This window comes from Brachyhypopomus gauderio, chromosome 8, assembly GCF_052324685.1.
Source record: "Brachyhypopomus gauderio isolate BG-103 chromosome 8, BGAUD_0.2, whole genome shotgun sequence".
In the NCBI taxonomy this organism is placed as follows: Eukaryota; Metazoa; Chordata; class Actinopteri; order Gymnotiformes; family Hypopomidae; genus Brachyhypopomus; species Brachyhypopomus gauderio.
In genome coordinates this window covers 10,650,961-10,678,575 of record NC_135218.1, presented here as the reverse complement: position 1 = coordinate 10,678,575, position 27,615 = coordinate 10,650,961, and the positions used below count along the sequence as shown (strand labels likewise).

Here is a 27,615-nt window from a genome sequence, read left to right as displayed (position 1 = left end):
TCATTTTGAATTGTTCTCTGGCTCAGGATTATGAACTTATGACACACAGTATTTAAAATTATGTCACTGTGGATTATTTCTCCCCTGGCTTCTGTCTTTTGGTATGCAGTGCTGTCTATAGGTTATTTGACATATTACACACACACACACACACACACACACACACACACACACACACACACACACACACACACACACACACACACACACACACACACACACAGTTTAAAAGTGCTTGTGACTCCTGTCAGGACTTCTGGGTGTTTCTTTGTGTACCCTGTGGGGAATGCTATCTTGTCTTGTGGGAAAGGTTCAACACTGAGATTAATGAAAAGCACCATCTTGGACTAGGGGAAATAAATGTGTTTTCTCAGTGTACTCCACACCATGGACGGCAGCAGCTGGCTGGTGAATTCAGCTTGTGTGCGCTCATGCATGCAAACCCACTGAGATTTCCTTCAGAAAGTTCTTCAAATGGCCCAGGGCCTCCTGTTCCGAGTAATGCCACTACATTCATCACAGACATGCATGTCAGCACTACTTGTTGCACCACGTGGACAGCAAAAGATGATAAAAAGGTTCAAATGGCCCCAAAGTAGTGTCCATTAAGAAAGCTATATTTCATATGTGGAAATCAAATGTTTTAGTTCTGAGATCCTCTTTGTCATAAACACATTGGTTATCAGATGTAGTAACATCTCATGGAACTCACAGGGACACTCTCTCAGTACTCACACTCTTGCATTCTCTGAAGTGGCAACGTTTGGCAAATATCATATCAATATAGGGATCTGTGATAACATCAGTATAGAGATTTGTGTTATGGGGCAAAGCCTTTCTTGCTGGCATGCATTTGAAATGAAATAATGGTAAGTGGGGCAAAGCAACACCTTCGAATCACACAGATGGATATCTCAGAATCACTTCCTCCATGGGAGCGAGAGTGAGACATTATGATTTGACCACAAAAATTATGTTTTGCAGTTTGCATTCAGTCAAAAGGTATTGACCACCTGGTAATTCATTTTGGTTACAGTTAAAGAATTCAGCTCATGTGACTGTGTATGCATGCTCTGTAAAGAGGCACAGTAGATGCAAATAATAATTTCTTTTGGAAAATAATTTTTTTTGGAAACATTTCTTTGAATGCAAATTGAGTAGTGCGAAAACTTACATGAGTTAATTCCTCTTGATTTTGGCTTAGCAAAATCTTGTAGAAGTCAGTGATCAGAATTTGCAGTGAACATTTTTGATGACAGCAAGACCATGTGCATATCGCTAGGCCAATCCTCTGAGCTTGCATCTTATGACATATAGCTTCTCACAGTTATCAACACCACCATATGGACCCTGTGTTGGTGTGGTTTAAAGATTGATGGGCAAGCAAGCAGCAACCATGTTGCAGTCATAGCCAATAAGTTAGCTATATGGTTGCACATGCTGTACTGCTGTGGGAATACAGAAGACAGAACTGAGCTCTATGGCAACTTATTTTCCACCCACTGAGAATTAAATCCATAACAGCTGCAAGGAACCATTAGAAGAACAGAAGACTCCCAGTGGATAAGCTATACTGGGCTCTAAGCTACACACCTACCACTTCTTAGCCAGTCAGCTAAGCACGTTGCAGCCACAGAAATGTGATTCGCTGACAATTATTTACCAAAACACTAACATCCGAATTGCCGGCATTTAAAAAAAGAACAGTAAAATGCAGACTCTGACAGAACAGGACATTGTTCCCCCTAAGGGAATAATTACATTAGGATTTGTTCATGGTGAATTATTGATTATTTGTAAACGGTGCTGATTACACTGAAGGCTTGGGGAGATTGCTCCAGGGTTGTGCTCCTCCGGTGTGGTTGGCCAGCGTCGTGTCTCATTGTCCCCTGCTCTGCTTGGTCAGCGTTTTCCTGGCAGTTCGCAGCAGCTGCCTTCACTTCCTGTGGCCTTTAAAAAAAAAATGGCCGTTAAAGGGCCATGGCCCGAATGCTCCCCAGTCAGGTCCACCGCAGTCGCCAGTCCGTCACCTGAAGTCACAACGACTCTCACCGCGAGGCGCACGGCGCGCCATCATGGGGTCATGTGACCTGAACCGGGATGACCTTTAGGGCCGCCACATAGCTTGAAGAGCGTCACCCGTGTGCAGGCGGCCATGATGATAGACGATCTGACACGGTTCGCCTGTAGCTCATGGGCCCGTGCAATGTGAAGGCTCGAGTCATAAAACCCACTGGGTGGAGAGGTGAGCGCAGACTGTTTGACCGGGGGCACGAGGGGCAGCTATATATGTGGTTGAACAGGTCACAGTAGCAATCCATATTTTACTTAGCTGAAGAGTTGTACCAAGGTGGTGTTCTGCAACAGAATAACCCAGGCAGTGACACTACTTCATATATTTGAGCCGATTTCTTGATCGCATCATTTTATCATCTGAAATGCCATTTTACTCTCACAAAGCTTTTGTTTCTTTGTTTCTCTCGTTCACCTTTAAGTGCAAATGCTCACGTAAATGGACTGTCGCTCGACAACCAGAGTGATCTACACTGTGGTCCTTAAATCACTCTTTGATGGTGGGGATTTGAATAGCTCCGTCAGGCACAGCGGTTCACCCAAACATGCCCCGGCAGCCTAGCCTTTGCAGTGTAAAAGCCCTCTCTCATCTCAGCGCCCTTCCTCTAGATGAGGTTATGACGCTGGGAAGCACGCCTCTAGCAGCGCGACTCGACTCTGGGGCCTTGCTCTGTGCCAGGCATCACAGAGTTTAGGAGATCAAAACAGGGATTAAAATGGCTGGCAGCTCTGCTTGCCAGAGCTGAGGACAGTTTGACATGCAGACACTGTTTTTCTTGCAACAATTAAACGTGACTGCTGGCTGCATTGATCACGTTTGCCGCACGTTTCAGCATTGCGCACGTTTGTACCTTTGTCATTTGCTGAATTCAGGATTTCAAAAGGGAAGACACTGAATGAGGGTTGTGTAATAAGTAGCTTAGTAAAAGTCAGTGCAAACATGCCTGGCGCACACAGAGATCAGGGGCATTTACATGTTCCCGCTTTTGATTCCAGACAGCTATTGTGAAAACAGAGCCTTCTGTTATTCCTTCTGAAGTCATTGCTCTTGTAAACAGACTTAAGAGTATTTTTATGACCTGTGTGATTACATAGAAATGGACTTTGGGGCAGACTTTCACTGACCAATCTAATAGAACCCTTAGATACAAGCACACCAAGTACTCAGTCAGCCCAGTCCATATATATGCAAATATGTCACAACTTTATTTGCTGGTACTTTCATGATTCTCAGATGCAGAATAGACCTTACTTTGTCTAGCACTTTTTAATATAGACGGAACATTCCACCCAATATCCATAATTAACTAATTCATAAATGTATTTTGTGGGCGTGTCTCAAAAGACTTCCACTTTTGTCTTCCACAACTGGAGAACTAGTGGATGATACAAGCATGCAATCCTGAATCTCAGACATTCTTTCACTGTTGAACTCAACACATATTCTGAGAGAACTTCTTTAAATGGGTGTGGTTAATCACTTCAATAATGTTTCAAGTCCTAAATAGGTTATCATGTTAGTAAATATTCTTGAAGCAAAATTATGCTTCTGAGAAATAGTCAGGGTTCTTTAAAAGTGCTTGAATGCAAGTGGCTTGCCTATGTGAGGTGTTGGTGCTTCGGCTGGTGTGGTGGTTGTTTATAGGAGGTGTTAGTTGCTACCCTGCTTTGTGACATGTTTATGTGAGGTATTAGTGACTACATTGGTTTGGTGCCTTGCATTATTAACTACAGTGATGAATGACCGAAGTTCTGCAAGGAACCCCAAACACCTTCATGACTGCAGCTCTAATGTTCTGCTCCTCTATGGAATTGCACCATTGTTCCCATGGGGGCATGTGAATGTAATGAAGCTATAACATGATGAAACATAATGGTACCTACTGCCTAACAGAGCTAGCTATTAATAAAGGATTCATCATTCACTTGAAAGAGAGAAGCTTGAAACAGGTCTACCTTTTCTACACTTCTACGTGTTCAAAAAGATGGCACAACATAAACTGCTTTTTCACTTATTTTCTTCTCTCAAGGATACTCGCTCTCTGAACATTTTGTTCCATGGCCAGAAATCACCATACTGCACGAGGAAACTACCAGCCTGCCACAAAACATTACACATCTCAGAGAGAGAATCTCTCTCTCACCATGCCAATGACTAACTTAGTAATATTATGCTGACATCACTGAAATAGCCTTCAAGATTTTAACAAGCACAACTAGTTCTCTCTAAAATCAAGCGACTTAGGAATTCTCTAGAATCTATAGCCTGCATGGCTTTGTATGTTTCTCATAGTCAAGTCCTATTTAAGGAAGTAACATTATGGATGTTGTATGTCTTTTCAATGTAAGTCTTATCAACATAAAAAATGGATCCATATCATAGTTACAGTAGATGATTGACACGTTCATTCCTGCTCTCGTTTTACTTATGTCAGTAATAAAGAACAACTGTAAACATATACATTAGGACCAAAACACAAAGTGTCTTTCAGCAGGAGAGGTCTGATGAATTGTGCAAGTGAAATATATGGCAAAGAAACATTTGAAGACGTGAAGCAACTCAGGCGCTTAAACCATATTCTTTGTAAATGTTTATGCGTGGAGCAACAATCCACCCATGCACGGGTTGTGATAAGCCTTCATCAAATGCTGAAAATCCAACCATTCATACCCATCTCCATGACAACACGGGACCAGAGACTTACATTGTGATCCACCACCCTACAATGTAGGTCTACCCGGCAATTTAGAGATCTTGATGCTGTAGTAGCTCATGTGAAAATTAATTATGCATTCAACACATCAGAAGATCTATATATGTATACAATATATAATGTTTCTCATAGAATGTAGGTAATTGGGAAATGTTTCTGTGTTTGGAGCCAGAATACACAGCTATGATACATAACCAATGAATGGTACTGTGCAGGGTGAGGAATGCATTCAAAATTACCTATAAAATTTCGCTGTTCATAATAGGGCATGAAAAATTGCAAACCTCTTCTCTATGCTGAAATCTTGTGAGCCTTCATGGGGGAGATGTGAACCCAGAGCAGGTTGGTCCTCACACAAAGACATTTCCATTGAGACTGACTCTCCCGATTCCAGATGTTAAATTGGACCAAATGGGTTTATACACCAATTGAGTCCACTGATTAGGTCTTTATTAGACATAATACACAAATCTGTGTGGGTTTTTCCACAGATATAAACCCCAGAAGGAGTTCTGAAGTAATTTTAATTAGTGGCTTGTAAAGTGGAAAACTGTGACATCTAATAGAGAAAATAATGAGAGTGCATAAGGTAAAGGTTAATGAGAGACAGCAGTGAGCAGGGTGGTGAGAAAAGAGAAAAGCAGAATGGAGAGAGAAAAAGAGTGAGACAGACAGAGAGACACTCTGAGAGAAGGAGAGAGAGAAGGAGAGAGAGAAGGAGATTACACGTCTAAGCAGAACAAATGCTTCTGCCTACAGATATTCATAAGAAGCAAACCAAATATTTCAAATAGGTAACATTTGAATTCATACATTAGAGATACAAATCATTCAAAAAAATTACAAACAAGAAATGGAGAGAGAGAGAGAGAGAGAAAGAAAGAAAGAGAGAGAGAAAGAGGATAAATAAGGATGTCAAAATCAAGGTCCAACAAGCTGGTCATCCTCATTATCATGATAAGAGCAAGAATCTCAAAGAAGGGCTTGAGAGTGCTACTGAGCCAGAGGGCTGATTAAGGCAATCAAATCTACAACGTTAGAGAACGTTGTGTTACTGTGGAAATCTCTTAAGCCGAACCTGGACAAAGACTATACTGAAAAACGAGTGACTCTTGCAGTTCCATTATATTTTAAATCCACTGGATTCAAGCTTCTCACAATCAAATTTTTTCTAATTTGATGTAGAAAATCAGCTCAATCTGAAGAAGACCAAAGGCCTGCTGTCCTTCATATTACTTCTCAACACTAAAGATCCACTATCTATGCATTTGTCTAACCTGGGCCACCTTGAATCCACAAACTAATGCAGGAGAAGGGCTGGTTCATGAATGGGTTACAGCAGGGTCTCTTCTGTGGAAGTAGATTAGCTCCAGTCCTTTACACTCACCTTCCTTTAATACTCTCCTCTTTGAAGCAACCTCCAGAGCTGATATATCAGCAAGCATCAGGCCGTACTGATGCAGTGTACGGGATGAAGGCCAGCTCCACACTGGGTAATACTCCAGGCAGAGTGGTGACAGTCACAGTGAAACTGGCTTAGCCATGTTACATCTGCAAATCTTTGCTAAGCTATTCTGTAGTTCTGACATGTGCTGGAAGCCTGTCTATGGATAAATCAATGCGGGGGACGATGATGGCTGCCATCAGTATTGACTAGATGCCTTAAATTTTGAACGACTGCTCAGATAAGGAATGTGGCATGCTCGTCAGAAGCCGATTGGTCTCAGTGTAGCAACTCATCAAACGATGATAAGTCTGACGGCCCAGACACAAAAGTATAGACGCGAAACATTTATGGTTCCTGAAGTGTGAAATTATCACCGGTTCTTCTGATGGGTCCCAGGGCAGTGGGCAGCACTGACTCAAAGGACGCATTTGCTTACAACAAAGAGGCCGGATGCACTGCACACTCAGCAGAAAGGGAAGATTTTCAGAGCTGGAGTTACTGCATGGATGCTGACCCTCTGACCGCAGTTGTTTCACTGAAGCAAGGCAGCACAAGGTTTTAAGAGACTATAGATTTTGACTCTCAGCTTTGAACTGGTAATAGATTAAACCAAATAGTGACAAATTAACCATAGGGTTACCATTTAATGTATGCCATTAACCAGTGAGATACCTTATGCATAACAACATTGTTCACTGTCCCTGGGTGGAAGAGATGAATATATTCAATCACTTTCACTAATGATCCCAGACTCATTCTGGGATGAAGCCAGTCTCTCTTTTCATCACTGTACCTCGGATCATTAGCTAAGCTCCTTGTGTTTAGGTCATTAATGAGGAGTCGATAAGAGTAGTGGTCTTGTGATCACCTGCTCCCTTTTAACACTGACTAATACTCGTCACAAACAAAAGTGGCTTCAGTCAGATACACTCTGTGACATATGCAAAAGGTAATTTTCTGAGCACCTGGGATTCTTTTAATGCTCTGGCTTAATGAGTCGTCTGGTAGAGGCTTGTGGCACAGATAGAGCAAGTGTGAAGGGCTTGCTCTCGCCTGACCCCCTGAATTGGCTTAATATGCACACCACTGGCTCCTTAGATGTAATTCTCAAGATGCTGCCATTTGCAATGACAGGCCTTAATGACATAATGACAGGCCATAATGGGAGTGATATCAGTAGTGCTATTATGTTTCGTCACTCACTTCATGCCGCAGTATTCTTCTAGTCTTGAAGTGCTCCTTCTGACCACCCTAGGACTGCTGAATGTATTGAATACCCTTTTCACAGAGAAGCTGTGTTCTGGACACTCAACTGGTGCGTGTCTGAAGTGCTTGCACCATACAACATAACCCCTGTCAGAGACAGGGGCAAGGAGGGAGAGGATGATGTTGGATTCAGCAACGAAGAAGGAGAGCTTCTCTCCCCTGCTTCTGTCAGCCACTACCTCCTCTCCCATGGGTAAACCACGCTTCCCCTTCAGGTCTGCAAAGACTCTTGTCTCTGCTGCAGAGTAGCCCGTATAAAAGTGGGCCAGGGCTTTCCCTTCCTTCTCCTTACTGATTTTCTCCACATGCCCGAGGTCTGAAACCCGAGACTGAATGAAGTAATGTTTTTTTTTTAGGAAGCGACTTATTAGCAGATGATGGAGGAATCAGGCTATTTGTCAAGTCTCTCTCTCTCGCTCTCTCTCTTTTTGTCTAAGGAGCTTTTCTAGCATGAAGTGAAAATTCACCATAACACCTGAGAACACCACAGCTCTCTGCCAGCAGTGTGACCCAGTTGAGAGAATAGCAGTTATTACGTAAAGCTGCTGGGCTAGCTAGAAACAGTTGGGAAAGTTCTCTGGAATTAAGTGTATGCAAGCTGTATTTTCATGGGACAAATCTTATTAGTGTTTAACTGGGTTGAGAGTCAGGGTAAATCATGCCACCACAAAGAGGCAGACTAATACCACATCATGTTTTCTCTAAATCAGCAAGAGTCCCCCCAAGCCAGACAAATGACCATTGTCACTGCTGAGTACAATTCATCAATTTTGTGCCCATGACCACAGGGGAAATATTTTCTTGAAGCATCCATTTCACTGTACTGTACTTTGAACTATGGCTACTAATATTACTTAGATGCTATTTTATCCATTAACAAAATGATAATAAATGAATAACAATTATATGTGTTAAATAACAAGTAAATGTTGTGTTCTAAATTGTACCTAACAGCAGTATACACTGTCATAGTGGAAAAAGACTAATATATATTAATTATTAACAGGTATTTGTCACTGCATCTTTTAGCTAGTGTAATCATTATTCATAAAGAGTTAAACGGTATTCTGGAACACGAGACTGTTAAGGAAAAGTTAGCCTAACAGTGTTTTTTGTTGTTACTGAACTCATCCCTTTAACTCTGATGAGTATATATTTTTTTCACAGCCACCACCATTTCCTTAATTAGATGCCTTTCTTCTTAATGAGAACCATGTCTCTGTGCCTTGCAGCAATTTGTTCTTCTTAAAGTAATTATTGACCAACGTCATGCATTACAAGTGTACTTTATGTCCATGTAATAGAGACAGCCAGAGTAATGAAACACGTTTTTTGATCTAGATGTCAAGACATTTTTACCTTAGTCCACTGATGGGACACCAATGTCAAGAAAACGTGGAGAAAACTGTGGACGGTAAAGGTCAGTGTAGCTAAATAATTGATACATCATATTGTTTATCTACATTCAGCCTTTAAAGCAGCTCATTTCAGGGTCAGCAATTTCTAAGCCAAACATAAAAACAAAGAGGAAAATGAAAGTACCAGTGGTGTGTCCCAGCTACGTCTCTAGTAATAAGCTAGCATTAGGTACATACTGTTTAAGGATTTATTAATTCACAGCATTGCAGGTTTTCCAACCCTAAACTAAACTTAGGTGGCTCACAGGAACTCTAAACTAAATTTAGGTGGCTCACAGTATCTGTGCAGCGTGGCTGAGAGATGTATAACACATTTTTCTGAGGCGAGATTTGTCTTAGAAGGAGCAGAACAACGCCTGTTGTGAGTAATTTTTCCCCTTTCAACAGTCCTGATAAACTGTCCTGATAATTCACATTTTATGGACGTCTGCAACGCAGCACATGATGCCCACATACTGTACGTCATCTGTTGTCTCTTGGGAAAGAATTGGGAAAGGGCATGTCAATACACTTACGCGATGCATCTACTGCAAGCCAGAAGAAGGAAGTGTTAGGCAACCTTATCTAGTAATAAATAAACATCTCATATGCTGTCTTACCTGGAGTTGTTTGGGGAAAGATATGAAACTGCACTGCGGTTCAGGCCTCTGGCAGTCTGTAGGTGCCTGTGTGTGTGATGTGGCAGGTGTGTGTCTTGTGTCAACATTGCTAATGATGTTCTTGATGATCATGGCGCAGTGAGCTCGCACAACAATTAGCTCGATGCAGTGTGTATGCGCGGTACACACACCAGTGCCTACTCCTACCTGCCTGCCCCGCTCCCTGCCCACAGAGCCTCCCTGCATGGCAGTGTGAATTACTGAACTCCTCCCTCACATCTGAGGCCATAAAGAGGTCCGTGCTCCTGCAGTACCCCTGCACGGAGCCGGAGGGAGGCGGAGCTACGCTAGATGTTACTCTTGTCCGGAGGGAGGCGGAGCTACGCTAGATGTTACTCTTGTCCGGAGGGAGGCGGAGCTACGCTAGATGTTACTCTTGTCCGGAGGGAGGCGGAGCTACGCTAGATGTTACTCTTGTCCGGAGGGAGGCGGAGCTACGCTAGATGTTACTCTTGTCCTCATTTGCATGTTTTTTTTTTCTTTTTTTTGTCAGACATTGTGCCAAAGTGCTGGGTGAAGGGAATCTTCACAGCCTCCTTTTGATGTTTAAATAGATGTTGATGGTTCCCTCTTTCAGAGCTGGCAACATACTCAGAGTTGTTTTTTTATGTTGAAATTACTAAGGGGGAAACAGGTTGCAGGGTAGATTCAAAAATGCAATGCAATGGTTATTTCACAGTGTCTCAGCGCATGCACCATGAAACGATTGCCTCGCTGTGTTCACAATGGGAATTATTCTGCTTTTATAGTACATACAACAATATATATGCTTTAGTCCCCAATGGATGGGTCTATAAAGGGTTCAAAAGCATGTTAGTTATAATAACTGCAGGAAGATGAAAAATGAGTGGGCGAAAGTGGGCCAACATTGAAGGGTCTCCTCAAAGAACCATGTCCCCATTTTCTCTACAGTGTATAACACTGGCATTCAGAGATAAAACGTAGTACTCAATAGCCTGATAGTCTTCATGAAGAGCTTGAGTTTCACACTGTCAGACACTTAAAAGGTAAATTACCTGCTTGTAATGTGAGTTGCCTTATCAGGCCAATCAGTATTTTCCTAAAGATCCAGCTTTGAGATAGCATTTATCAATTTTTTCTCATTGAATCATATTCAATTCTTGGAGCATTACTTATTTGCTATTGTTTTTGGCCACCACCATCCAGATATCAGCCAGACACATACAGATCTAATCTAAAAAATGTTTTACTTGAGGCAATTCAAATACTTGAGTTTTACTTGAGGCAATTCAAATACATACAAGTGTCAAAATGTGCAGTGGTTAAAATGGGAAGATGGGAACACAGGCTGAAGTACAGTAGGGCATATCCAGAAAGACAAAGTACAAGGAAGGTAAAGTCCAAAATGAGAAAATGCTGAATAGATAAATTACTGCTCAGTACGATAGGACCAACCAGGCCAACACTTGCAAAGACAACAAGGACAAGAGGAACATAAATGCAAAGAAAGAGATATGAAACAGGTACACACAATTACAAAGCACAGGATGATGATCTAGGTAGACAATCTAGGTAGGTGTGTTTCAGTGTCCTCTACCGGAAGGGAAGGGGGTGATGGGAAATGTAGTCTGCATTTGCCAAGTTGGGAGGTGGCATGACGTTCAGAATGTATTAGCATTATTTTACTGTCCAATATCATTTAAATGCAGTGGCATGTATCACAAAACTTGGATGGATTTCCTTTGCTCTCACGCAAAACACATATATGCACACTCAAATTCTCGTATTTGCTCTCATTTGAATTTGTTCTGCTCTGTTACAGAACTGCACACACGCTCCCACACATCCTGCCCTTCAGCATACTTGCTGTTCTTTCATATGAGGAGTCTGTTTTCTCACTCATATGAGGAGTCTGTTTTCTCACTCATATGAGGAGTCTGTTTTCTCACTCAAATGTATCTTTTTTTTACTTGCAAAACATTTTGTGCTTCTTGCTGTTGGACCTCATACAACACTGCCAAAAGTTGTCTGTCAATCAGCAGGAACTAAGAGTTTTGACCATATTGTGGAATTGCTAAATTGTTCATTATGCTCCCCAACATTCCCATTGGAAGTGATAAAAGATGGAAAAGTACAATCTTCTGACAGTAAGATAATAGTTATTCTAATCTTTTAACATGAAAACGATCAGCTCCCATACACTTCCTCTATCAGTGGACTGTACTTTTCTTTAAATGTGCTTCCAATGGTAAATAGCAACACAGGCATTTTTGAATCACAAGCAGTAACGGCACACTAATAAAATGTGTCCAAAATGTTGCTGTGGATAGAAACAACAGCTGCATTTCCAGGAATTATATAAACCTCTGCGGACATTACTGTACAGTGCAATCATGTATTATTTATAATGTTGTATTAAGAGAACGTCTGCACAGTGCTTTTGATTTACTTCAGGTTAATTGTTTAGTGCTCAGATGAATCCATCCATGCAGTTGCTGAGCTGTGAAAGGTTTCCACCGAGTGCAGCCGGATATCGACCTTTTCTCACTTTGCTGACATAAGGATTTTTTTTGCACAGTGACATCCCCAACTCCAGAGATGCATGCTTCTCTTCGGGCTAGATGTGGGTCCCCTGCTCCTCACCAGACTACCGGCTTCTGATTAAATATTAACCAACTCGACAGCTTATCTGTGTACAGTATGTGGCCGAGTTCCCACTCGAGAATGACAGTGATTTATTTCACTCCAAAGACCTGTCTTCCAATTAAGGAGACTGTAATGGCAGCTCTGAAGGTCACAAAGTCAGCAAACTGTTTGCTGTGTTCACTGCAGGTCAGAAAGGTGTCTATTTCTTGTCTAAAATTAGCGAAGAAAATTTTTGTGGGTATGAAGGTATTTCAATTAAATCCAGTGTGGACTGGTGGACAGATATACATTAGCCCCAAATTAATAATTTATTTCAATTATACAGCATTATACTGCAGTTATGTATAATACTATTTAAAAAATAAATATCAACAAGCCACCAGAAAGTTTGTTTTTAAGTTAACATGCAACATAGTGCAATAAGGTACTATACAGTAATTATAGTACACAGCTGGAGGTCTATATTTATTCTGTATACAGCCAAACACTGCAGAAATCCCACAGCCCACAGAAGAATAATTTATGTTCTTTGACTCGGTACACTGAAATTCTACGGTGCATCTCGGCAGCCAGGAGCACACAGCTGGACGCAGACAGCAGCATTCAGCCCCGCTTCCTGGAGCGCACAACGCTAGCAGGTAGACAAAGATAATAGGTGTTGATGTGCTTATGCTCGCCACCACTGCTAAGTGACAGCCTGGAGTTTGAGGAGCTTGCGTGCCGTCAGCCCCGGTAGTGAAACCTCTGAATTCAGAGCGTGAGACCAGAGATTGGCACCGCATCTGCTGTACCTCTGCCATGGGTAAGATGCTATCTGATAACAGCATATTACTGCCGGTGGATTACTGAAATTTGTATTGTTACTGTACTTCAGTGAAGAGTGGATTTCAGCTGTCTTTTGTCCAAAGGGCTTCCTGTTGGTGGCCTTTCTTGTGTCCACAGCGTGCAATCATGGGTTCACACACTCCTCCAGGGACTCGGTTACCAGCCCTAGCGGAAGTTCTCCTTCCCTCTCCTCTGTGCTGCACAATGCCGTTCAAAGTCAGAATTCTCCTCAGTAATTCTATTTTTGTGAATGTAGTACCAACACAGTCAGATGACTCCATTTGTTCTTTTGAATCAACACTACATATAGTCTGATATATATATATATATATATATATATATATATATATATATATATATATATATATATATATATATATATATATATATATAACCTAACATATATAGATTTTGTCTTTTGTCAAATACTTTTGACACATTTATATTGCTTCTATTGTTAGGTGTAATGAGGGGTTTGAAGGAAATATACTAAGTAGTTTCACTATTACATTTATTGCATAGATAGTGCTTTAATGACAATGAACAGTAAGAACGTCAACACACAGGGAGTAGACTCAAACAAAGATGAGTAACAATCACAGCATCGACACACGTTAAATACTTAGATGTAAATAAGACAAGTGCAACATCACGATCTCGAGACAGTAGTGACGAATGAACTCACACACATACCACACCACAAAGGAAATGTACATGTGTTGTGAAAAGCGCTATACAAATAAACTTTGATTGATTGATTGATTGAAATGCATATATGGACCTAAACAGACGCAGACTACACACACACATGCCTGAAGGGAGGGGTTAGGCGCTGACATTAGGTATAGTTATTATCACAATAATCTTTCTTGGACCTATAATAAGGAAAACATTAACATTAAATACAAATACAAAGATAATTTATATAAATAAATGTATAAATAAATGAAACAAACACAAAACATTATATACAATATAACATGCTAGACTACTAACAGAATATTAATTTACCACAGTGTCCTTCACACTGGGGGAAGATTTATGTCATCATAATTTGTAGACAGCACGAAAACGGTCTAAAATAACTTCAGACGGAGGAAGACTGCAGAGTCGGCATCATTTGGCCTTTTTTTTCCCTGTGGTGCCATTAGTGTTGTCTTCCCTCTATACCTCCCTCGCTCACACCATCTGTGATGTCTCTTCATTGGCTCCACGTTGGGCTGTGAGGTATAGATTCTGTTCTTTCGTTCGTGCTGCTGTGATTAAGTGTGCGATGGATCTCCTCGATTGCGAGCGCATGGCCTAGTGTGGCACAGACACCTTTTATGTGTGGAGAGACTGAAGGGAGGTTGTTCTTTTAAGATCAATTACTCTGGCTGAGTGATGGGTGTTGGTCCGGCCCGCTTGCTACAGCTGAGTAAAGGAGACATCTTTGGAAGCACAGGTACAGGTGACAGGTGTGTGTGTGCAGTATGAACAGGACCCTTTAAACAAATGAATGTTGGTGAGGGTTAGCTTTGTTCTGCACGAGCTATACGATGTCATTTGAGACAGCACTGTATGTTAAAAAGACACCTTTTATTTCATTACAAAACTGTCCATTCAGAGCATAAATGGCTGTCTGTTTAGATACATACAGCAAGAACAGATTATTTAATGTTACTTTAATGGCTGTTTGTAATACATCCACATATATACCTCCATTTGAGACATGAAATTAATAATAAACCATTTTATTATTAAATTTAACTTTTAATAGGTGCAACCAATAAATAATGAAAATAAGGTGATTATTTATTTGGTAGATAATTTACCTTCCATGATAAACCTCAATCATAGTAATTCTGACAAATCTGATGTTAGTAAATGTTATTTGTTGCAGTCAGCATACGCACAAATTGTAGTGCTTGTAAACAACCTCAGGTGGAGTTTGAATAAGCACTGAAACCTCTCTAGGGTTTAGTATACCCTTGAATTATATTAAACTAAAAAAAGTCTGTGATAACTACTAAGAAAAAGTGCACATTTCAAAGGTTTCCCCATGTAATCTTCAAAAATCCTGAAGTAATCTTCAACCTTGTTTTGTTGCTGTTATATTCTCCTGAGAGATTCACCTCTTTGACAGTGTATGTGCTATTCACACCTAAGGGCAAATGTTTAAATGCCCAGGTTTAAATGCCAAGGTTTAAATTATTCCAGGTCTGTTATTTCATATTTAAGTGCATAATGGAGAAATTAGTTCAAATAGAATGGGTTAAATTCATGCATCATTCTAAAAGGTGCATTGGTCAAAATTCAAGAAACACCACCTTTAGTGGTAAGCTCAACAACAACAACAACAACAACAACAACAACAACAACACTAAATAAAGCATGTCTGTAAGATGGAATTCAGTTTCACTTTTCTAGCATTGAAATGAAATGAAATGTGCCGTATTTTGTCAATTGTGATTTTTACACCCCAATCAAAATTTTTCCTCCGCTTTTAACCCATCTGTGCAGTCAGAACACACACACAGTAGTGATTACTAGGGGGCTGTGGATCACACATGCCCAGAGTAGTGGGCAGCTCTAGCCCAGCGCCCGGGGAGTAGTTGGGGTCAGGTGCCTTGGTCAAGGGCACCTCAGTCATGGCCTGTCTGGGAATCGAACCCACAACCCTCCGGTCACAAGGCCAGTTCCCTAACCGCCAAGCCATGACTGCCCCGCCAGGCCATAGCATTGCCCTCAACTTTGTCATTACGTCCCTCTGATGTGATGGGGCAGGCTGTTTATTAATACTTCATTATTTAACAAGTTAACAACCACATGTAAGCCATTTTCTCAGAGTGGGAGTGCTTGTTTGCACAAGCCTAGCTAGATAAACTGATCAGGAGCTATCCATCAACAAAGAACTGATTTATTCTACTTGGTAAACTACAATGACATCACATTACATTTCATATTGAACTTAGTGTCTTAGTCTCTAATCATGTTACCTAAGTGTTATATAAATTCATCTTGCAATACCAGTGGCATTTGACCAGAGCAGGCATGAAACCCCTGTCCCTGATATGATGGTTTTAGCATTATATCATGTGGTAATGACCACTACAAAATGTAATTTCTTGTCTGTAGTGAAAACATATACCTATAAACACTAAGAATTTAGATCATAATAATTTGCTGCTGTAATAGTCAAGTATTGTCATTGTTCATATTTCTTTGTAATATAGCCTAATTTTCTTTCAGTCACTAGCTTAGCTAGCTACTCAAACAACTAGCATTGTTAGCTGCATAGGAGTTTGATGCAGTTGATCACCAACTGTAGGTGATTCACACAAAGCTTTATTTTACTTAGACCTCTAGCTAAGTAGCTAATAAAGATGTATCTATTCAATTTGCTACACAAAGCAGTTCTTCCTATTTTATTATGTTATGTTTCTTGTTAGGTTTTTGGCTGAATGGCATCTTGCAATGCAGGGCACCAGACTCCACCATGTCTTCTTTAGCCAGATAGAGGTTGAGGTGTTGAGGAGTGTCTCATGATTCTGTCCAGGAATGCAGTTTTTCAAAGAGGTTCTGAAGCATCTGGTGCCCATACTGATACCTTTTAAAAAATTATGTTCTATATATTTCAAAGTTTAATTAGCAATAAAAGGGAGAAAGCAACAAATGCACCTTTAAATTTACCGACATTGTTGAAAAACTGATTTCTGTAATATTTTTCAAACTTTAAATGTTTTTTCTACTTCCTTAAGTGGTGAAGTGTCATTTAAGGACTAAATGTTACATATTTAGGTATTTGCATATCAAGATAAGTAGGCTTCTTAAAGTTCCAAGATATTGCTCAGATGAATGACTTCATTAGTTTTATTAAGTGGTTGAAACCTAGCTCCAGCAATGAAACCTCATGAAGTTAATTAAACCTCCACAGCCAACATCATGGCTGTAGCATGTGGAGTTGGGGTGGAGTGCTGGCTGTGCGCAGGAGAGACGATTCCCTGAGCACTCCAGTAATAAATGACCCTCAGCATCAGGTGCCTGACCCTGCCTCTGCACACACCTCACTAAGATCCCAGTCGTGTTATTTAAGTATTCTCTCTCTCTGTGAGTCTTGCATAGAAATAGCACATTTATCTACAGCTGCGCAGACGTTTGGTAGCAGCTACACTTTCAGGTAAAGCTGAGGGGAGAAGGTGGAACATGTGGACCAAGGTCTTTATTCCCAGGGCGAGGGATCTCACACGAGCTGTCTTATCAAAGCAGAGCTGTAAAAAAAAAACATTGGACCTTTCTGAAGCCCTATTGTGAGTCTTTGAAGTGTTGTGCACCCAAGGAAACATCTGCATTTTATTTGTAGAAGAGGAATGGTGGAAAAGGTTAGAACTTGGCTTAATGTGTGGATTACAGGGTACTGTGGTATGCTGCTGGTTTTATTACATCTGACAGAAGAGGTTAGAATTAGCTCAGGAGACGACATTGCAAGAAATTGAACATTGCAATAAATGACTGTTCCTCATACTCCTGCTGGAATGTAAAAATATATATTACATTTGACTTGATTGACAATCACATTGATGCAGCTTCTAAATATAATTGACACTGAGGCAGGCTGCTGCCATATTATCTGAATCAAGAAAAATTTAATAATGTTATGTGGACATGAAAACACCTGTAAGGTTGACTAACATGACTGCCATTCATGCTCATTCAGATTTTAGTAATATGTCATCAAATATTGCTGTGTGACAGAAAATTAAACCTTACTGAAGGGATCCTAAAGGCCATGAGCACATCAGCTCCATGTGAGAATATATGTTTCTGTAATTAATTCATACTCATTCATTTCTTACTTTGCATTGAAGCTAAATCGTGTTAACAGCTTCCATCGTACAGTTTGCAGAAACGTCCTTTCAAGACTTGCACAGCAAATATTGGTTCGACATCAGTATGCAGCAGGAATAATTTCCATCAGCACAAATCATTTTCCTTACCATACACTGTCACTTAAAATAGATAAAACAGACAAACACCATAACAGAGAACAAATGAATTTTGGTCAGAAAAGAGAAAAGAGGTTCATCAGAATGCAGCCCTTTCATTCAGAATGGTAAGAACAGACATGTGGGAGCTAACAATCAATCCTTTCGACCTTGGGAGCCCATAGCAACCTTTTAAATTCAAGATACACAGCCACAGAAGGATTGTGTGTGTATGTGAAGGAGAAAGCGAGAGAGAGAAAGAGAGAAAGCGGGAGATAGACGGAGCAGTTCTCCACAAGATGCTACAAAAATTCAAGGGAAAACAGGAGAAAAAGAAACACTGCAACACTGCCCGTACCAATCCAGATGTGTCATTCATTCTTCACTTCGTTTGTGACTCATTCCTTCTCATCATTTCTCTTTTTCAGGAAATCACTGAAGTGGGCGAATCTCCGCTGCTCTTCTGCTGACCTCCAGACGTTTCCTCAGAAAGGGAAGATTGAAAAACCTGAGGGGGGAAAAAACATATGATCAATTTCACTAAATCACTCAGGAGAATATTTATGGATCAGACACACAATGGAATGACACACATCTACTTCTAGAAAATTTAAATGTTTTTACTTTAAAGTGCCCATCATAGTAGACTGATAAAAGAAAGAGCTTTAAAATGATTCTAGATTCCTGAAAGGCGCTGCTATTGATTTGCTTATTAGTTAGCTTGGACTTTTCTGATTAGAAAAACACAAGTGGATAACAGCTAACCTTTTGCAATGTTGCCATCCTTGTTGAGTGGTGTTAGATGGACTAGCTCTTATGGTTTATGTCCACTGCTGGTTCTTAGTCTCTTTCTTGCCACACTGGCAGCAAGACCCAAAGGACCAAGCCATATTCATCCAAACTCCATTCGCATCGATGGAGACATCTCCCTGGGAGGCCTGTTCCCGGTGCACGCACGGGGCCACGGCGGGAAGCCCTGCGGGGAGCTGAAGAAGGAGAAAGGCATCCACCGGCTGGAGGCCATGCTCTTCGCCCTGGACCGCATCAACAACGACCACGAGCTGCTGCCCAACATCACGCTGGGGGCTCGCATCCTGGACACCTGCACCCGGGACACGTACGCGCTGGAGCAGTCCCTCACCTTCGTCCAGGCGCTCATAGAAAAAGACGGCACGGACGTGAAGTGTCCAAATGGGGACACGCCCGTCATCACCAAGCCGGAGAGAATTGTGGGGGTGATCGGCGCGTCTTCCAGCTCGGTGTCCATCATGGTGGCCAACATCCTACGTCTCTTTAAGGTAAGCACCATTCTCAGCTCAGCATTCAGGCACTCTTTGCATATAACGTAGTATACGTGCTCCTTCTTGGATACGTTGTATACGTTTTCTCCTTGATAGTAATGCTTTATATTTATGCATATGGTTTAATTTGTAAATCATTGTTGAAATACAGACTGCACTACCTACAGACCTTTGAATTAGAAAGTGACATTTTCAAACATGCACCATTTTTCAAGCATGGTGGATGTGTTTTTTGTTATGCAAGGTAATATGTCAGATTGATGAATGTTAAACAGCAAGGTTTTAATGAACACTTTGGGGGGGGGGGATATGAACATGCAAATCACGTAGATGATAAATGGAATGAATGTATGACTGATGATTTCACCTTTATACAGAACAATATTAAAAGAAATACATTCAAACGGACTTTTGATTTTGGTAAAAAAAAAAACCAAACATGCCACCGAGTTCTCTTACCATTTTTATTAGCACATTAAGTTTTATTAAGCATATTAAGCTTATTAATCACATAAAAGTTTTAAGAGAACATACTTAAAGTATGTTTATTAGAGAACACATTAATCATTTAGCTAAGACTTTGTGAAATTACTATGTTTTGCATTACTAATAGTAATAGTGAATTGGGGCAAACTTTCTGCAGTTTGGCCTAACACACTTCCATGCTATTAACAGTCTACCTGTCAGGACTCGTAGTCCTAGAATATTTTTACTCTAACCCACTTCATTAGTCTGAGAGCAAGGACACATGTAAAATTATGAAAAACTGAACATTTTCTTTAAGTAAATCATCAGTTACAATTAAATGCATTACATTTTTTTAGGCTTGGCTTGGTTTCTTATATAAAGAAACACATCTATAGACCAAAGGACCTGGTGATCTACACGTTATGTCCAACAGAGAAAAGGACTTTCAATAGGAAAATGCTCCTTGATAACATAATTTCATAAGAATAGGCCCAGTGCTGCATCCTTGTGGTCATTAGTTAATGTTTTTGTTTACTACATGAATTTTGAATCCTTCTAAAAGATCAAAGATGTCACCCTTGTTTTCAATGGGTTCTGTGTAGTAATGCGACCAAATTTTGTTAGCGTTCATGATTAGATTTGCACCTGCTGCGTATGAATAATGCACGAACCTTAGCTGAGATTGTCACGTACAGCTGGTCTGGAGTCTGAGATTGATCCTTACTTGATTTAAACCGTATGGCCCTGAGACAAAAAAGAGTGGTAGAAGAAAAAGATGATGAAAAAGAGGTAGAAGACAGCCCATGGATACAAACGCTGTGATAAGCCCATTTACGGCCTGCGGCTACCCCCCCCACTACTTACTGGGTGAGAGTCTGTGGTCTAGATCAGTGCTTCATCGCCATGGTTAGACTGCACACAATGAAAACACACTTCCTTATACATACGTTGTGCACTAACAATCAGATCTGAAATTGCCCACTGATTAAACGCTTTGATCCCCAACCTTCCAATCCAAATGTTCTTCTTCATCAGTAGACGCGCTCTTACACCTTCTGTTCCTCCTCTTCAACCGTCCTCAATCAGCCTCTCAGGCGCCTGCCTCTTTTCCCTCTCCAGCTAGAGTGCTGTCCTTTTTCTCCCGCTTTGTCAACCGCACACTTGTTTTCCTCCTCGCACAGAATATGCAATCCTCCCTGCATTCAGTTATAAATGCCACTTACTCTTCCTCTTCAATCACATTCTTTTACTCATGGGCAGCATCGTTCTCTTATTCCCGTCCGCTGAACACTTTTCGCGCCTGTTCAGAGCTGCTAGAGTTCTAACCAACCCTGCTGGTGATCAGCTGGAGTTAATGTTACATTTTAACAACTGTCAGACTTCCAGCACTTTCTATTACTATACATCATGGCACTTCCAAGGTAGAGAAAAGACAGAGAGTATTAAATCTTGCAGTCTTTTTGGGTGAAAAAAAAAATTCTTGCCAAACTATTAGACTAAGGGCCCTTTCTATAGTGTTTGAGCAGGCTTTAGTATGGATTAAGCAGTAAATCTGTGAATGATTTGGTGTCTCGCTGTGTTCATTGAAGGAGCTGAAGTGAAGTGTTTACTGAGGGCAGACAGATGATTTTGCGTAGAGGAAGAGTACACTTCAGTCTCATCTAGTTCCCACTGAGTTTTAAACTCTCTCATCTAATTCTGTCATTCTGTTTATCTCATTGGCTTATCAAACACAAATTCTGAAGCATCAGAGAGAATAAAAATGATTGCACGACACCTGGATACACACACACACACACACACACACACACACACACACACACACACACACACACACACACACACACACACACACACACACACACTAGATCTTTCACTAGCCCTGTCTGCAAGCTTAAAGAAAGCCTGTCTGCTCAGCCCTGAGGTACGATAGGTGCCCTGCTCTTTGCCTGATTAATATTTTAAACAAGCATCACATAACAGCTGAGGGCTACAAATTGCAGCTCTCTGGCTCTTCTTGCCGAACTCGTCAGAAAACTTGAATGAAGAATCTTAAGACAGAGCTGTTATGGGCTTGTTCCTGTGGGGCGGGAACTCGTAATATTTCTTCTATCAGCATCATAACAGACATGAGTCATCATTATCATGTGACCGATATCTGCAGATAAAATGTACTGTATATTTATTCATTTTTGAAACAATAAAATGGATATTTAGTCAAAAATATGCATACAAAAATAGCCAGTACACAATTTAAACATATAAAATGAATAAATTACATTTGGAAGATTTTTTTTACATTAATAAATAAACTAGGCAGTGACAATAGTTTGCTACAAAAATCCAGCAAACATCCTGTCTGAATAGAGTGTGATCACCCACAAACATGTTTTTGAAATCTGAATTAGGAATTTTGTGAATGGTTCTAATTACAGTAAACATACCAAAGTTATGCTATCGCCTCTAAAAGGAATTACTTACAGTAAAGGGGTACTGCATTTTTCTTAAAAACATGACATGCCAGCTATAACAATAATCGTTTAGACATTTCATTAGTTGTTAAAAACATAATTACAGCCCAACATTTCATACATTTAAGAAAGATTTTTCAGTTTCTAGCAAATTTGAATGTGCATCCATATACCAAAAAACTTTTTCTAAGATATAAAAAAATAAAAGCTTTTGAAAGCTGTTTGTCATAAATAAAATCTCATGTATGAAATATCTATTATTTCTGTTATGTGATGTCAGATGGAAGAAACTATAGACAACAATCCCCAGAACTCAGGAAAACAAGCCAACAGTAACCAAGGGGGCACGTGACTGTGTGGCTAATGTGACTGTGTGCCTGTGTTGTTGTTTGGTTGTGTGGCTGTGTGACTGTGTGCCTGTGTTGTTGTTTGGTTGTGTGGCTGTGTGACTGTGTGCCTGTGTTGCTGTGTAGTTGTGTGGCTGTGTGACTGTGCGACTGTGTACCTGTGAGACTGTGTGGCTGTGTGACTGTGTGACTGTGAGACTGTGTGGCTGTGTGACTGTGTGACTGTGTACCTGTGAGACTGTGTAGCTGTGTGACTGTGTTGCTATTTGGGAACTGTACAATACTCTTATGAACATTAGGCAAACCACAAAATATGACAGTGACACCAAACTTTGTGCCCCCTCCTAAAAGTTCTTCAAGGGGTGGCTTTTACTTCACTAATAAATGACTGTTATGCAGGTCACTATGTGCAATACTACTTTAAAGTAGTTCCAGAAGATTCACTTTGCTTATATTATATACATGAAGACTATACCTTTGTTTCTTGCAAGCTTTAAAAAAAGCTACCTTGGACTGCCCTTGGGCTATACATCTGGCTTGATACAAATGTATTTTAGAAGTGCTTTTTCCTGCTGGGATGTTCAAAGAGGAATGGTCTACACACAGAGGTCTTTGTGGATATTTGTTTTAGCTGTGCTTTGAATACTTTGAAGGTCTTCATTAGGTGCCTGAAATTACAAACAAACATTAAATGATCATGTAATCCTATGAAGGTTGGATTAGAATACATCATATGCCACATCCATTTTTCCAGGGTGTCTTTTGACTTTAACTCTGAGCAATACCTTGCATCAGTCCAAATGTATACCCTTAGTGGAATTGGTGTCACAGTCATGCTCTGAGGTTAAAAATAGATGTCTACCTGACAATATCTCATCCTCTCAAACTGTGCTGCTAAACTGCATGTGATGTCTGTCACTATATGGTATTTGGTAGCAGCACAGTTGCTGAATATCTCTTTCACCTTCACCCTTTTCACCTGTCAGTGGTCAGCTGGGACAAGGGGGAAGTGTCTGTTGAATGCATGTTCTTGACTGAGCTGGTTTATTCTATGACTGCTTTCTCCTGCAGGGAGGTTGGTAGAATGGTCTCACAACAGAGGCTTGGTAATCCTTCGTGGGTATTTCTTTTAGCTTAGTTTTGGTTTGAATAATTTGAAGGTCTTTATTACGGGATTGAATTTACGAACAAGCGTTAAATTCCCCCAGTTACTATAATGTCATGTGAAATGTGTTCATCAGGTAATGCTTTGGGCAAGACTATAGTTTGAAACATTAGGCCTAGAGCTTTAATTTTTGTGATAATGTTATTCAATTATATGAGATTCCGGCTAATCAAATGTAACTCAATTCGTTTTGCTCTTTTCCTTTTGGCTGCTAAGGTTTAATGCTTGGTTATGCAGGGTTACTTATTTGGCCTGGGCTATGGAGGGTTACTACTTTGGGCTGGGTTATGCAGGGTTACTACTTTGGGCTGGGTTATGCAGGGTTACTTATTTGGCCTGGGCTATGGAGGGTTACTACTTTGGGCTGGGTTATGCAGGGTTACTTATTTGGCCTGGGCTATGGAGGGTTACTACTTTGGGCTGGGTTATGCAGGGTTACTACTTTGGGCTGGGTTATGTAGGGTTACTACTTTGGGCTGGGTTATGCAGGGTTACTACTTTGGGCTGGGCTATGGAGGGTTACTACTTTGGGCTGGGTTATGCAGGGTTACTGCTTTGGGCTGGGTTATGCAGGGTTACTTATTTGGCCTGGGCTATGGAGGGTTACTACTTTGGGCTGGGTTATGCAGGGTTACTTATTTGGCCTGGGCTATGGAGGGTTACTACTTTGGGCTGGGTTATGCAGGGTTACTACTTTGGGCTGGGTTATGCAGGGTTACTACTTTGGGCTGGGTTATGTAGGGTTACTACTTTGGGCTGGGTTATGCAGGGTTACTACTTTGGGCTGGGTTATGCAGGGTTACTACTTTGGGCTGGGTTATGCAGGGTTACTACTTTGGGCTGGGTTATGCAGGGTTACTACTTTGGGCTGGGTTATGTAGGGTTACTACTTTGGGCTGGGTTATGCAGGCTTACTACTTTGGGCTGGGTTATGCAGGCTTACTACTTTGGGCTGGGTTATGCAGGGTTACTACTTTGGGCTGGGTTATGCAGGGTTACTACTTTGGGCTGGGTTATGCAGGGTTACTACTTTGGGCTGGGTTATGCAGGGTTACTACTTTGGGCTGGGTTATGCAGGGTTACTGCTTTCTCGGTTCTGACTGATGAGGCTTTTACCTCTTGGCAGAGAAATGCAGCATTTGAGTCTTTGATTATACTGACACAGACTTGGCATACTTTTGCAAAAAGGTTCCATCACAATCAGACTCAGTATAAATGAGAATCCATTTGTTAATGAAATTTACCCACTCTGAGGCAAGGCTTCTGCCTACCGGTGAATTAAAACCCTAATTAAAGAACTCTGGGATCTGCTTGGGGCCAGTTAGCATCAGACTATATGGGGTCTAGCACTGTAAATGAACAGTTAGATCAGTTAATTATTATTTTTTAAATTTATGGCATCGAAAGTGTTTAAACTAACCCTATGAACATGGATCACTTTAATGGCTTTAAACATAATGAATCATCATTGAACCAGTATAATAATGTTTAGTATTTGATACATTGGATGAATAAAATGGACATTTCAGAGTTTTTGTATTTATGATGGATAGTATGAAAGGAGTTGGTGTGGTGCATTGTTGTGAGCTATTACCATGGCTGAGAGCAACTGCCTGTGGATTATTTTAGTTAAGGCTTCAGCTCTCTGGCTAGTCTCAGGAGGTGACATTTCTCCTGTAATGTCTTCCTTATTGCTTTCTCTCAGTTTATTCACATCAGTCCTTTTGACACTCCCCAAACTTGTTTCTAATCAATGCAATAAATGGTGCAGTGACTTGACTCCTCTTCGTTTAGGGATTCTGGTTGACTTTCATTGTAGACAGAATAAGCAATAAAAAAAGTAATAGTGGCTTAAATGATATTTTAACCGCCTGCTATATTTAAAACAATAAATTCAATGATGAAAACTATTGGTAGTCTTTAACCCTTTCAGAAAACCTTTTCGGCCTACGAGTAATGTCAAGAGTTTCCAGGAGCTAAGAGAGGTACAGAATGTGGGGTCATTCATCTGCTTCTCTGGCTATTGTACTAGAGAACCATGCAAGAGACCCATATGTATATCACTGCGCCTGTAAATAGACAAAGTGTATATCAATATGAATATATAAATACCTTGGTAAAACAGTCTTTATTTAAATGACTATCAGATTAGGTGTTTGTAGTTTGAGAGCTATGAATGTGTTGAACAGTTCCTGGCAATAGAGTTTGAAGGTCTATGGAGAGTTCATTTTTCAAAGGTATTGCTCTAGTACACTTGTCTCAGACTACAATAAAATTACCTACTAGCCAGGATTAGTTTCGACTTGCACCCCACCCATACCTTGTCAGAGTGGTCACTCCCCTCAAAGTACATGGAGTTGTTTTCCCCTCACAACCCTATTACAGTTCTCTTCTTTTCTGCTGAAACTTCACCATGTGCCTCAAACTATATAACACAAGCCAGGCACGTCCTTGAGGAGACCAGGGACAAAAGCGAAGAAACCTAAAAGCCTAAAAGCTGCTGAAAAGTAATTATTCTGATCACGAAAGACATGCAGACAGAGGCCTGTTCATGGGAAGGACATGGGAAGCTTGGTGTGAAAAGCAAATGGTATATTCATCTGTGTGGAATATAGATTGCTGTCTTAACTTCCAGAGACTTGTTAGACATAACCATGGCAAGGCTTTGCAAAATCCCTCTGTAAATGTGGCCCATTTATGTTGTTATTGTGTCTTTAATGTGATTATCATCTTGTATAATTTGATTTGTGTAAATCCAATAATCCGATTGTTTAATACATTTAAAGGATTACAATCACTACATAGGCATAATTCCATAACCAAATGGAATTTGGTTTACAAAATAGATCATTTTTGTTTAAGATGTAAGAGTTAGTCATATTTTGCAATACACCCATACATTTACCCAGACTACTGTCTTCAATGATATTAATAAACATCATAAAAAAATGTTTTCAAAGATATTGGAATGGTTTTCAGTGATATTAATTTATTTTGTTTATGTACACTGTGTCCCAAAAAGAGCAAGTTTAAACAAATTTGAAAGAAAACACAACTGTAGGGAATGCAGCAAGGATACACAAGAGTAATGTTCGTGTGAGATGTAAGAGTTAGTCTTATTTTATTGCAAGTTACACACATACATTTACCCAGACTACTGTCTTAAATAATGATGTGCTTTCAAAGTTGTGCATTCTTGAATACCACCACTTTTTCAGCTGAGCCAACATTTCTCACACTACAGAGAAAATGAAATGTTTTTTTTTTCCAGAACTAAGCCATACTGTGTCTACCCAAATAACAACTTAACTGTGAATGTCGAACATGGATTGCTAACCAAATTAATGTAACGTGAGTCTGTCATTACTATGCCTTGTGTGTACAGTTCAAAATGAGTACCACAGTCAAGATAAAATTTTATGATGCATCATTATTATGAGAAAATGCTACTAATGCAATATGGACTTCAAGCAAATGAGCTAATTAAGAAACAGTATATATGCTAAGTGTGATGCGATGAGGTGTCTGAGGGGAAAAGGATGAGACGCAGGCCCGAGTCTCATAACAGAAACAAGTTTAATTGAAACCAAAGTAAAACAAATGTCAGAACAGCAAACTGTGAGTGAACACTTGCAGTAAGATTGGTAGACATGGAAGCAGACAATGACAAATGGAGAGATACACGGAGGGGTTTAAATATATTCACTCACTAAGCAGGTACGTAACCAGGTGAGACATATATCAATCTAACATGAAAGTGTGGCTAAAAAAATGAGTCGGCAATCAGCGCATGCGCATGTGGTAACGTGGCACAAAGACAGTGACAACACGAACAATAACGGTAGCATGAAGCATTACATGTGCATGTTAATAAATTAGAATATCATCAA

At 40.4% G+C, this 27,615-nt stretch overlaps 1 protein-coding gene across 3 annotated transcripts in view; it reads left to right on the top strand.

The window, feature by feature from the left end:
• Nucleotides 1-27,615, top strand: part of LOC143521454 (metabotropic glutamate receptor 4-like) — a 93,896-nt gene that overhangs the window by 7,934 nt on the left and 58,347 nt on the right. For 2 of the 3 annotated variants that reach the window (XR_013132753.1, XM_077014333.1), the window contains exons 3-4: nucleotides 8,842-8,920; nucleotides 18,402-19,271. Coding sequence is in view for 2 of the 3 variants with exons in the window: in XM_077014333.1 (XP_076870448.1) it covers nucleotides 18,747-19,271 (525 nt within the window). In the remaining variant the exon portion in view is untranslated. Of the gene's footprint in view, nucleotides 1-8,732; nucleotides 8,751-8,841; nucleotides 8,921-18,401; nucleotides 19,272-27,615 lie in introns of those variants that run through there. The other variant, XM_077014335.1, reaches the window with a different exon arrangement.